The sequence below is a fragment of the Somniosus microcephalus genome, chromosome 7, assembly GCF_052327205.1.
Source record: "Somniosus microcephalus isolate GS21.2 chromosome 7, FLI_Smic_1.0, whole genome shotgun sequence".
In the NCBI taxonomy this organism is placed as follows: domain Eukaryota; kingdom Metazoa; phylum Chordata; class Chondrichthyes; order Squaliformes; family Somniosidae; genus Somniosus; species Somniosus microcephalus.
The window spans coordinates 36,599,243-36,612,919 of NC_140993.1; the positions used below are offsets into that span (position 1 = coordinate 36,599,243).

The 13,677-nt window shown below is 41.8% G+C and overlaps 1 protein-coding gene across 17 annotated transcripts in view; it reads right to left on the reverse strand.

Annotated features, from left to right (window-relative positions):
- The window catches only part of LOC147114610 (focal adhesion kinase 1), a 630,568-nt gene that overhangs the window by 244,497 nt on the left and 372,394 nt on the right, over positions 1-13,677 (reverse strand). For all 17 annotated transcript variants that reach the window (XM_085992416.1, XM_085992424.1, XM_085992409.1 and 14 more), the window contains 3 exons: positions 10,820-10,927; positions 8,246-8,363; positions 678-708 (listed from right to left, as the gene is read on the reverse strand). In XM_085992416.1, the coding sequence (XP_085848542.1) occupies positions 678-708; positions 8,246-8,363; positions 10,820-10,927 (257 nt within the window). The remainder of the gene's footprint in view (positions 1-677; positions 709-8,245; positions 8,364-10,819; positions 10,928-13,677) is intronic.

Genomic DNA, 13,677 nt, shown 5'->3' on the forward strand with positions numbered 1-13,677 from the left:
ATTGCACTAGAGAGAGTACAGAGAAGATTTACAAGGTTGCTGCCAGGACGGGAGAATTTTAGCTATGAGGAAAGATTGGATAGGCTGGGGTTGTTTTATTTAGAACAGAGGAGGCTGAGGGGAGACTTAATTGAGGTATATAAAATTATGAGAAGCCTAGATAGAGTGGATAGGAAGGACCTATTTCCCTTAGCAGAGAGGTCAATAACCGGGAGCACAGATTTAAAGTAATTGGTAGAAGGATTAGAGGGGAGTTGAGGAGAACTTTTTCCACCCAGAGGGTGGTGGGGGTCTGGAACTCACTGCCTGAAAGGGTGGTAGAGGCAGAAACCCTCATCACATTTAAAAAGTACTTGGATATGCACTTGAAGTGCCGTAACCTACAAGGCTACGGACCAAGAGCTTGAAAGTGGGAATTAGACTGGATAGCTCTTTTTCGGCCGGCACAGACATAATGGGCCGAATGGCCTCCTTCTGTGCCGTAAATTTCTAAGATTCTTCCATGATTCATCTGTAGAACTCCAAGTTATTTTATCCTTCATGTTATACTCCATTGTACAGAGAAATATTGAGTTGTTTCAGTAAAAATGGATCAAACTACAAACAAGTTATTCGTAAAACATAATTTATGTTAAATGATGCACTGCCAATTACCTGAAACTCAAATGTTTACTTACTTGGGTAAGGATGGCAAGGCTCGTTCTCCTTCTGTGGAAACAAGAAAGAAAAGTTAAGCAGATTAACAACAGTTTCCTTCTTTATTAGTTGAATCTTATTGGTGCTTTTACTAAATCAGCGTGCACTGTTTTGAAGCTGTAAATTACAGGATCAAGAACTCCATGATCCATATGTTAATGATTGCCGGTTTATATCTATCCAAAAAAAAAGCTGCAACCAGCAGGATATCCAAACTAAAGAAAAATGCACATCCATTGCCAGTTGAATCTATGAACAGGATGTAGCACATCATGAGATAATCCTATTTTCTGGAGCTTTAATTTGGTTTATTAATAAATTCTTTCATTTAGTTTTTAGTTTAAAGTTAATGAATTCCTAGTTATGTAAAGATGACTGGTTATAGTATAACCAAACTATTTTGAACTGCATAACTTACTACAAGAAGGTTAAAGTCATCACTTCACATAATCACAGGAGCAGAATAGGTTATTGGCTTGTAAACACTGTTGGTCCTCATAATAAGGCCTGGGTGGCATATGCACCCACCTTCCCTTCATCCGTGGCTGTATGTAGACTTGCTGTTCCATGTGCCTCTCAGTCTTTGAATTGCAGTCTGCCTAGGACTTTTAAAAAAATCGTTCATGGGAAGTGGACGTCGCTGGCAAGGCCAGCATTTATTGCCCATCCCTAATTGCCCTTGAGAAGGTGGTGGTGAACTGCCTTCTTGAGCCACTGCAGTCCATGTGGTGAAGGTACTCCCACAGTGCTGTTAGGGAAGGAGTTCCATGATTTTGACCCAGCGACAAAGGATCGGCGATATACTTCCAAGTCAGGATGGCGTGCAACTTGGAGGTGGTGGTGGTGTTCCCAAGAGCCTGCTGCCCTTGTCCTTCTAGGTGGTAGAGGTCACGGGTTTGGGAGGTGCTGCCGAAGAAGCCCCGGCAAGTTGCTGCAGTGCATCTTGTAGATGGTGCACACTGCAGCCACGGTACGCCGGTGGTGGAGGGAGTGAATGTTTAAGGTGGTGGATGGGGTGCCAATCAAGCGGGCTGCTTTGTCCTGTATGGTGTTGATCTTTTTAAGTGTTGTTGGAGCTGCACTCATCCAGGCAAGTGGAGAGTATTCCATCACACTCCTTACCTGTGCCTTGTAAATGGTGGAAAGGCTTTGGGGAGTCAGGAGGTGAGACACTCGCTGCAGAATACCCAGTCTCTGACCTGCTCTTGTTGCCACAGTATTTATGTGGCTGGTCCAGTTAAGTTTCTGGTCAATGGTGACCCCCCAGGATATTGATGGTGGGGGATTTGGCGATGGTAATGCCATTGAATGTCAAGGGACGCTTGCTTGTTGGAGATAGTCATTGCCTGGCACTTGTGTGGCGCGAATGTTACCTGCCACTTATCAGCCCAAGCCTGAATGTGGTCCAGGTCTTGCTGCATGCGGGCTTGAACTGCTTCATGATCCGAGGAATTGCGAATGGCACTGAACACTGTGCAGTCATCAATGAGCATCCCCACTTTTGACCTTATGATGGAGGGAAAGTCATTGATGAAGCAGCTGAAGATAGTTGGGCTTGGGACACAGCCCTGAGGAACTCCTGCAGCAATGTCCTGGGGCTGTGATGATTGACCTTCAACCACCGCACCATCTTCCTTTGTGCTCGGTATGACTCCAGCCAGTAGAGAGTTTCCCCCCCGATTCCCACTGACTTCAGTTTTACTAGGGCTCCTTGATACCACACTTGGTCAAATGCTGCCTTGATGTCAAGGGCCGTCACGCTCACCTCACCTCTGGAATTCAGCTTTTTTGTCCATGTTTGGACTAAGGCTGTAATGAGGTCTGGAGCCAAGTTGTCCTGGTGGAACCCAAACTGGGCATCAGTGAGCAGGTTATTGGTGAGTAAGTGCCGCTTGACAGCACTGTTGATGACACCTTCCATCACTTTGCTGATGATTGAGAGTAGACTGATGGGACGGTAATTGGCCGGATTGGATTTGTCCTGCTTTTTGTGGATAGGACATACCTGGTCAGTTTTCCACATTGTTGGATAGATTCCAGTGTTATAGCTGTACTGGAACAGCTTGGCTAGAGGCGCGGATAGTTCTGGAGCACAAGTCTTCAGCACGACAGCCGGGATGTTGCCGGGGCCTATAGCCTTTGCTGTATCCAGTGCACTCAGCCGTTTATTGATATTATTACGTGGAGTGAAATTGGCTGAAGACTGGCTTCTGCGGTGGTGGGGACCTCAGGAAGAGGCTGAAATGGATCATCCACTCGGTACTTCTGGCTGAAGATGGTTGCAAACGCTTCAGCTTTGTCTTTTGCACACACGTGCTGGGCTCCACCATCATTGAGGATGAGGATATTCATGGAGCCTCCCCCTCCCGTTTGTTCTTTAATGGTCCACCACCATTCATGACTGGATGTGGCAGGACTGCAGAGCTTTGATCTGAACCCTGGATTGTTGGATCACTTAAGCTATGTCTCTAGCATGCTGCTTCCGCTGTTTAGCATGCATGTAGTCCTGTGTTGCAGCGTCCCCAGGTTGGCACCGCATTTTTAGGTGTTGCTCCTCCTGGCATGCTCTTCTACTCTCCTTATTGAACCAAAGTTGGTCCCCTGGCTTGATGGTACAGGAAACTTCGGTTTATCCAGAGGTTATATGTCCGGAATACTCGATCTCGCGGCAAAAATCAGGAGCCGTTTTCTATAACTTTTTTTTTAGTTCTCGTTGCTTTTTTTTCTCCCAGTCAGGCACTGCAAGGTCTGTAGCTATAGCAACAGCTTCAGCTAGAGATGCTTGCAGCTGCAGCTGACTGTTTTGAAGCTGTTGCTAAGCAACAGGGTTTGTTGATTCACACGGGGCTTTTCAGTTCCATATCTCTCAACATTAACGCTGGTATGTCCGGCACTTTTGATGGTACGGCGCCAGCTCGGTCCCGTCAGTGCCGGATATCAGAAAGTTTCCTGTAATGGGAGAGTGAGAGATATGCCGGGAGATGAGGTTACAGATTGTGGTGGAATACAATTCTGCTGCTGCTGATGGCCGACAGCGCCTCATGGATGCCCAGTTTTGATCCTGTGAGTATGACTATGTCAGGCTGTTGCTTGACTAGTCTGTGGGACAGTTCTCCCAATTTTGACACAAGTCCCCAGATGTTAGTGAGGAGGACTTTGTAGGGTCGACTGGGCTGGGTTTGCCGTTGTCGGGTCTGTAGCCAGTGCAGAGGTCAATGCCGGGTGATCCTTCCGGTTTTATTCTTATTGTTTCTCGTAGCTTTCTTTTTTACAAATGGCTTGCTAGGCCATTTCAGAGGGCAGTTAAGAGTCAACCACATTGCTGGTGGTCTGGAGTCACATATAGGCCAGATGGGCAGTTCTGACAAAGGGTCATTGACCCGAAATGTTAACTCTGTTTCTCTCTCCACGATGCTGCCTGACCTGCTGAGTGTTTCCAGCATTTTCTGTTGTTATTTCAACTGCTGCCCTTGTCCTTCTAGGTGGTAGAGGTCGCAGGTTTGGGAGGTGCTGTCCAAGAAGCCTTGGCAAGTTGCTGCCGTGCATCTTGTAGATGGTACACACTGCAGCCACGGTGCGCTGGTGGTGGAGGGAGTGAATGTTTAATGTGGGTGCTGATCAAGCTTATAATAGCATGTAAATGTATTAGTGCAATTTATTTACATTGCACCACTTATCACTACAGTCAGATTATTATTTTAAGTTTTAGGATTTTTTTTTCCATGATCCTGGTCTAACTTCCTTCTCAATCCGCTCCCCTAAGCTGGTTATTGCTCAGCCTTGCTTATGGCCCTGCTGATTCCATAATAGCACGTTCCCTGTGGCAAAGAAATTGAGGCAGACGCATTATGGATGAATCTGAGATGGGAAGGATCACAAGCAAGATTGAGTCACAGGGTAAAACAGCTTATCCCAAGACTCAATATGACTTTTTTTTTTAATAAATACCCTTAGTTACGCATTTGGAGCAGATTGTGATTTTTCATGTATTTAAGTCTATTGCCCAAGAAAGGGGGACATACCAAGACAGAATATTTAAAATCTGTCATCTTGTGATCGACTTCTCTGCCCTAAATATATCTATCGTTTCACAAAGACAGAGAGCACATGAGCAAGAGGGAGACATCGAAGTTGTTACTGTCTTCTGAACTGACTTTGATCAGCTGCTGTTTCTGGACAGCAGAATCATTGGCATGGTGCCACTCATTCCCCCAATGAATACCAAGACAGTTAATTACAGTATATCAGGTTCAAAAATAAAATCAAAGCTTAATCTAGGGAAATTGCTCATATCAGGAAACTGCTCTCCACATATTTGTTTTCAATTGTAGAGCAGACTGCTCGTTATCAATATTCATTAATGCCATGGCGACGAGAGCAAGTCAGAGACTGGGTATTCTGCGGCGAGTGGCTCGTCTTCTGGTTCCCCAAAGCCCCCCATCCACCGTCAAGGTATAAGTCACGAGTGTGACGGAATACCTTGTGGCTAATTGTGGGTGTACCTTAACCACAAGGACTGCAGCGGATCAAGAAGTCGGCTCACCGCCACCATCTACAACCCTCAAGTCAGCTCCTACACTAATGCTGCTGTTAATCCAAGTGATTCTGACAACTGTTTACTGAGGGCAGGAATTTATGCTCTCGGCAGAATTCCCACCGACAATATACAGCAGCTGCTATCACTTACATTGGCAAAAAGACTGGCAGAGGCAGTGCCGAGGGAAATAGTCCCGTCCATATTGATTTTTGTCAGCAAATGTTAACACACAGAAACACTGATGGTTAGCGTGCATGGAAAAAGCAGCCAGATTAAGGTAAATACAAATTGGAAAAAGAAGAAATCCAAGGATTCAATATCAGACAGATAATAAAAAAGCTACTGTTATAGAAACAAAAAGTAGAAGGATTTAGAAGTTTCATAAAGCAACTTAACTTTTTGCATCTAAAAATTTGCTTTACATTTGCAATCGTTATAAAAATCTATCTATTCAATGAATCAACATTACGTATTATTTTAAAAATGTTGATCAATGTCAGAATTTTATGGAAGACAGCCCAAAATAATGCAAATCTACCTAACATGCAGTAAGAAACACTGGAGTGAAGATTGCCTGGGCAGTTGCAAAAAATGCACTAACACAAATATTTTGTCTCCACAATACAGATGCACGTGCTTTGCAACATTTGGTAAAAACTCGGTTATTGAGTACACTGTATACTATTATAAATAAGGTTGAGTTGCCCTTTGAAAGGAAACACAAGCGTAAGGAAACATGCGTAACTAGGTTTTGGAAAGGTCAGGTGTGAATGCGAGCTTAAGCAAGGCATTTTTAAATCGAGCGTGAAATCTATCTGTGGTGCTCTTTTGAGATCAGATATGCCTTCTTAGCTTCCCTGGCGTGCATTTATTAAGAGTGATGGTGGAGAAGTAGAGCTGGGTGTTGTCAGCATACAGATGGAAGCTGATCTCATGTCTGCGAATGATGTCACCAAGGGTCAGCATGCAGATGAGGAAGACGAGAGGGCAAAAGATAGATCCTTGGGGGACTCCAGGAGGTAATAGTGCGTGAGCTGGAAGAGAAGCTGGAAACGCTCTGGTCACGATTGGATGATTAAGAGTGGAGCCAAACAAGGGTAGTCTCACTGAACTGGATACTGGAGGAGAGGCATTGGAGGGGGCTGGTGTGGTTGACGCAAGAAAACTACTAGGCACTTGGTCTAAGCGTTAAACAAGCTGTAATCAACTGTTTTACAACATGGAGGTCTAGTTGTGTCCTTCACTAGTTCCTGTTAAGAACGTCCTGTGCAAGCTGGGCCCGTGCCCGAGTATTTATACTCTCCCTGGACAGCGCCACCCGCAGGCCGCTCAGTTGATTCATGTCAGTGGTCAACCTTATCAAAGGCAGAAAAATTGAGGTGGATGAGGAGGGATAATGCGGCACACTCTCAATCAGAGAACGACATTGGTGCTGTGGCAGGAGTAGAAACCTGATTGGAGAGATTCCAGCAGGGAACTTGTTGCATTATTATTTACCCTATTCAACCACTTAAAAATTGGAACAATTTTTTCCAATTTTCAATGATTAAATAATTCTCATTCATCAAACAAGCAATATTCATCACCAGTACCAAAATAGATTCATTGATTACTTCAACAAAAGTAAAATACTGCAGAAGCTGGAAATCTGAAATAAAAACAGAAAATGCTGGAAATACTCAGCAGTTCAGGCAGCATCTGTGGACAGAGAAACATTAACGTTTTAGGTCGATGACCTTTTGTCAGAACTGGCAGTTCAGCAGTTCTGACGAAAGGTCATCGACCTGAAACATTAACTGTTTCTCTGTCCACAGATACTGCCTGACCTGCTGAGTATTTCCAGCATTTTCTGTTTTTATTTCATTGATTACTTGCCATACTTGCTGTGCACCTTGTGAGCAATCTAGCTAACGCACTCGCCCACATAACAACTGTAACTACAGTTTATGTAAACTTTGTGTAAACTAATTCATTGGCTGTGAAGCTATCAGGGAAAACCTGAAGGCGTATAATAAACAATGGCCTGTAGTTTGCGGTCAGCGGCGAAACGCTGGTGATCGCCGCTGACTTCTAAGAAAACTGCCCAGAGATCTTGCGATCTCTGTGGCAAAAACTTGTGCTTTCTCAACGTGAAATTGATTGTAGCGTTGTCAATAGGGTATCCCCAGCGCGATGCAGCAGGGACGTCATCAAGCTGTCTAAGCAGCCAATCACACTGAAGAATTCTCAGACAGCAAACCAAGAAATAAAAAGCACTGATTATCTGCACTTTTTAAAAATGTTAGAGAGCGAAATAAAGATTGGGGCATACACATAGGGTTAAAGTAGAAGCTGAAATATCATGAACATACTTTAAAAAAGATTTAAAATTTTTTTTTTTAATCTAATAATTTATTTGCCTGTGCTAAATCCTGAAATTATGGTCAGTTTCAGAGGAGCAATGACAGCAAACGCTGACAGTTCATCCTCATTACCACCGCAAAATCTGGGCCAATATAATTGCATGTTCTCTTCTTTCCTAATACAAGCAATGCATTCTGACGATGCTGCATAACAAACTGCAAATTGGCAGCTGCAAAGTAAATGACATCAGAGTGAGGCAGTGTCAGGCAAGTATGACCTTCATTATAGTGCTGAAATGTGACAGAATCATACTCATCGGTGCATCGAGAGATCATGGCACGTCAATTGGGGTGTGCAGGATAATTTACAAGGAGTTAATGTTTTTCTGGAATTCAACACAAGTAGCTAAAGCAGATAATTTGGAAAGTATCTCTTGTATCACAGATATACATAATTAAGCTGTACTAAAATAAATTTCAACCCAGATGTATGCTTCTGCAAAACAAGTCTTCAATGTATTCCGCAATTTCAGATTTTAATGAGATTGTACAGATGTTTAAGATCAGATGCCTGTACTCTCTCATTAAAATCAGAAATGCAGCTGCCAGCTAGCACGTGTAAATATCAGTTAAAAAGCCAGAAAGAACGCTAGAGGACACAAAATCTTACCTTTCTGGGACCTAATAATGAATGACTCTATGACTCCATTCACTAGGCGACAATAACCATCTATCAAGTCTGCCATGTTCTCTGCAATGTTCAGCGATGGAGTTGTTATAGTCAAAGGCTGAAAATAAGCACAAAGTAGTGTTATTGTCATAACTTCTCACAGCTGCCAGTTCCCGTCAGGACACTCGGTCACATTCTGTAGATGTCAAGGGTCAAACCCCCAACATATCACGAACAGTCAATAGGGGGGAGACTTGTCCAACTGCTGTCTCTGTTTCTTGGGCACAAACCACTGACAACTAAGTGTCAATGATTTGACAAACAAGAAACAGATATACTGTGCAAAAACAAATTTAAAGTTTATTTTATTAAGGCAAATAATGTTGGAGAAAGCAATCCAATCGGGAAGGTAATTTTGAAGATTAACCACAAACCATCCACTTCTGTTTATACAAAAATATAGTCACTTGCAGTAAAGCAACATACAATATACAATGCAAAATCAACAATTGGGATCTGTGAACAAAGTCAATTACGCTTTCTCGCAAATAAATTATCCTGCAGATTACTGGCTCAGTCAGTTCTGACGCACTGATGAGTTGCGCAGGCTTCTGCACACTGGTGGACTATAAGCAAGAGTAGGATAGTTAGAAAAATTCTCCTGGAATACAATTTGAAAACTTGAAGTGGGAGTAAAAAATTGCTAGCAATATCTTCAATTAACACTTTTCAATGAGACATCATTAAACGCTAAAATAACTGGAAGGATTTTATTTTTTAAAAAGCATCGAATATGCTTTCTCACTTATTTACAATGTACTCACACAGCCATCTTCCTTTATTTAAAAAAAATTAACAGTTGCTGATAACTTAAGTGGTCAGGTACAAGTATTATGCTTCAAAATGACTTAAAATGGATTTACTATGATATGCAAGCCAGTATGTTTAAGTAAAAAAAAAAAAATTTCTAAATACAGTATAATACGGGGTTTACAATTCTGTGGTACCGAGACATTCGGAGGTAGAAATCGGTCCTTGTTGCGCCTGCTTTCCAGTAGAAAAGCAGGGACAAAAAAATTACCAATTTCAGAGGGCTATGCCCCAAGGACACATGAAATACACCAAATGCCTCAAGACGATTTTCAAGCGTCTCAGGGACCGGCTTAAACAGGGCCCCTTGTATATGCTAATGAGGGGCTTAACACCTGTTTGAGGACCCGTCAGCAAAATTCATCAGCACAAAGCGAAAAAGCGGGCACTGGGCCTGCTCCACTCCAGTGTTGATGGGATTGCTGCGGCCGAACAAGCGGCCGCAAACCAAAAGTATTTTCTTTTTACTTACCTTCCTGTCGAGCCGGGAGGACTGGCTCCACCCCACCCTCCTGCCAGGACGTACTTAAGAGTCGTTGCCGGTGAGACAAGTGATCCAAATTGGATCGTGCCACACGAGCAAGCTGCCCAATTTCGGGCCAGCCTCAGGGCTCCCGGTTTGGGCCTGTGCTTTAAATGCACCGCCAGTTACAGACCATAAAGAATTTCAACCCTTACATTTTGGTGATTTGATAAAACGCTGATCACTATTATACATAAAAATAAGAATGTAAGAACATTTCCTGTTCTTCTATTCACCAGAAGAAAATGTATTTTACAAAAGTTACTGGACTTGTATGACCCAGTACCATACACGCTAACTAACCAAACTCGGAAAAGCTGACCAATAACTTCCAGAAAGCGCAAACAGCTTCCATAAAGTTGACAACTCAAAAAATAAAGTTCAGCTGAAAAACAGTCCCAAATAAAGGTCTGGGGCCGTGACCATTGCTTCAGGACTACAATTTGTAAAACATTTTTTAAAATGACATTGCATTTCAGGATATTTATTGGTATTTTGGGATCCCATTCTGTAATTTCATTTGATGTTCTGTGGAAACTGAAACCTGTGTGTGGAGTCTCAGTCGCTAACAGGAGTTTCAAAGCTCCTAAAGACACACAAAAGGTTTTTGATGCAGCTACATCTCCATTGAACACTAAGAACTGCATTCATCGGTCTTCATTATTTAAATTACTTTACGTGCCTTGGGATGGTTTCCTATGTTAAAGGCGCTATATAAATGCAAGTTTTGTCATTGTTTCCCTTCCCCAGTTTTTGGTGTCAGTCCATTCTTGGTGAGATCTTTGAAGACCAGACTGCAATCACCAATGGCTCTAATATGCTGTTCTTCATAGGTTTACTTCTCAGATTTGATTTGAGAATGCACACAAATGAAACACATAATCTAGCTGATGTTAAGACTACAGATCTCTCCATTTACTCGATGTTAAAACTTGCTCAAGAATAACTTTTCATTACATCAGGAGCTTTGATCCAGCCTTATATAAGGGTAGGGTTTCAATAACAATACATTGCATAGTTAAATGTAAATTGTTTTCAAGACATCTGTAACAGTTGCAGAGATGGTTTGATGTACTGTTGTGAAATTATACCCCAACGAAAGCATTTTTTTCAGAAAGAGAAAACACAAATAAAGAGTACAGGATGGCTGGCATTCCACACAATTTGATGCTGGAACTTACCTCCGATGCTCCAGCTATTTTTAACTGCAAAGTTCCTTTCTTGTCTTTATCATCACTGTTTGAATACTGAATGGTCTGTACCTGGTTGAAATTAGCCAGGTGAGTTGGCTGTAAAACAAGAAAAGTGTTCTTTAATTAATTATAACAACGATAAAAGGCCATGGTGTGTCCTTCCACCCCACCAAAAATGTCAAAGCTTTAATTATTATACTGTCTGAGATAGAATTTTCCACAAAGCAAAAAAGATTTATCTAAATCATTTTTTAAAACTTGGCATATAAAATGCAGGCAGGTCTCAAGTGTCATCACAAGGCATATGCTGGTACATATATAATTGAAGATTGTTGCCCACTGACTCCGTACCAATGTCCTTGAGGGTCCATGGTTCCAGATGTAGATATTTCCCAGATGTGAATAAAAATAAATAGATTGAATGCCATAATGTACTTCAACCTACATAGCCTGATGACCACAGGTATAGGTCAGCACTGACAAATGCCTGTGAGGTCATCTATCTGCCCTGCTGGATGGGAAATGGCACTCATCTATTATTACATACATATATATGTGTATATATATATATATATATATATATATAAATAAATGGGTGCATGTATGATTATACACACAATCTCAATTATAAGTATCAAGAGGGCTAAATGAGAGTTATCATGAAAATGAAAAAATCTGGTAAAGCTGCAGTGACTAAAAAGGTACTGAAACTGCTACATCACTGCTAGATAAAGGACTTTGAAACAAGCTGACATTTGAAAATATGTAGAGTTGGCAACATAAAGAATGAACATGTAAAATCCAGGGTTAACCTTAGGGAAATACAAGAAGTGTGAAGTGGAAAAAAATTGATGTTTAAAAATGGGGCTTTTGATTTCCAGGTTCCTCCTTGCTAATGAATGAACAAACTTGTATTTCTATAGCGCCTTTCATGACCTCAGGATATCCCAAAGCGCTTCACAGCCGATGAAGTACTTCTGTAGCGTTGTCATGTAGGTAAATGCAGCAACTAATTTGCACACAGCAAGTCCTCACAGACAGCAATGAGATCATGACTAGATCATTTGTTTTAGTGATGTTGTTTGAGCATTAGGTCTTGGCCAGGACACCGGGAGAACTTCCCTTCTCTACCTACTAAAAAAATGGACATTCAGTCTAAAACTTTATTTAAACTCGTGGAGCTATACATTCAGAAATGAAACAGGTAACACTTTTTAAAAACCATAATTAGTCCATCTCACTCCAGATGGGAGTCTTGTTCAAAAAACAGATGAAAAAGTAAACCATAAAGCATGCTCGAAAATACAATGCAGTAAAATTTCTTTAAGGAAATCACAGATAGAGCATCATGCTGAAGGACCCAATGTATTTTTTCTATTTTAGGGAATTGCCAAATTCTGTTCAAGAAAAACATACTGATTAATATGCACTGAGATGCAATTTACCACAAATACATTTCTCAAAGAATTCAGTGAACTTTCAATCAAACTGGTGTTTCAATCAGCTACTATGACACAAAACCAATATAGTGAAACCTGACATAGCCCTGTCAAAAGCAAAGTACTGCGGATGCTGGAAATCCGAAATACTGTAAAAACAGAAAATGCTGGAAATACTCAGCAAGTCAGGCAGCATCTGTGGCGAGAGAAACAGAGTTAACGTTTCAGGTCGATGACCTTTCATCAGAGTTCTGACGAAGGGTCATCGACCTGAAACGTGAACTCTTGTTTCTCTCTCCACAGATGTTGCCTGACCTGCTGAGTATTTCCAGCATTTTCTGTTTTTATCCCCGTCAAAACTGTCTGCACTTTCCCAAAATGGCTATGCCCTTGAAAGTGTGCATTATTAGCTTTAGAAACTGGTGACAGGATGGCATGCTGAGGCACTCTCCTTGCACTGAGACCAATGTCAGGGGCACTCTGAGACCCAGTCACCCTATTATCAGCAGTTGGGGTCGAAGGACAGGGGGCTTCTCTGAGTGGTAACCAGCCAAGCAGTTTCCCCAGAGTGGAAACCAGGACTTAAAAAATGCATTCTGATGAGAAACCAGGTACGAATAGAATTCAGTTCATAAAAAGATGCAATGCTGTACTCCTGCAATCTACACTGCAATTATAATTGACCAGTCTTTAACTAAAGCAGCAGAGCCTGGGGGAATTCAATGCGCTTTGTGCTTAAGGTATCAAAACATCTCGCCCCACAGAAATTCCTTTAAGTATTATAAGCAATATTTTTATAGCCATAATTAATATGCTCCACAAGATGGCGCTCCAAACAAAGTATCACAGTTGTGTGGTTGTGGTTGGAATTGCACATGAACAAAAAATAGCCATTAAAATGCACAGTACTGGCTTGCGATCTTTGAATGACTCTATATTGCAGTAAATAGGTTTACAGTAAACATTTTGTACTTAGAAGAATGTAAAGCACTCATATCAGTCAGGTCTTCCACACAAATTAACTACAGCAAATGTCTATGCACAGAAAAGTAATGGGCTCTTCCTAAATGAGAACAAAATGTTATTAAATGATACGAGCATTTTGTTTATTCAATCAGAGAAGGACTAAATAAGATACACTCAGAAGGGAGCATTGTACTAACTTTCAAATAGATGGAACTTCTCTGTATTTCAATGTTAAGGTGTTACAAATATCACCTGGGCTCGGACTGAAATAGCACACAAGAAAATTGCAGAATTTAAAAGGTAAGTGAGTTACACCCATAACCACTTATGCTCAAGTTTCTGTGATCTTTTACACTGGCTCAAAAGTCCATTCGCCCGAAGCAGTCCCCGCCCACAAAAGTGCCCCAGGTCGGCATGCCGAGTTTTCACCGATTACACCCG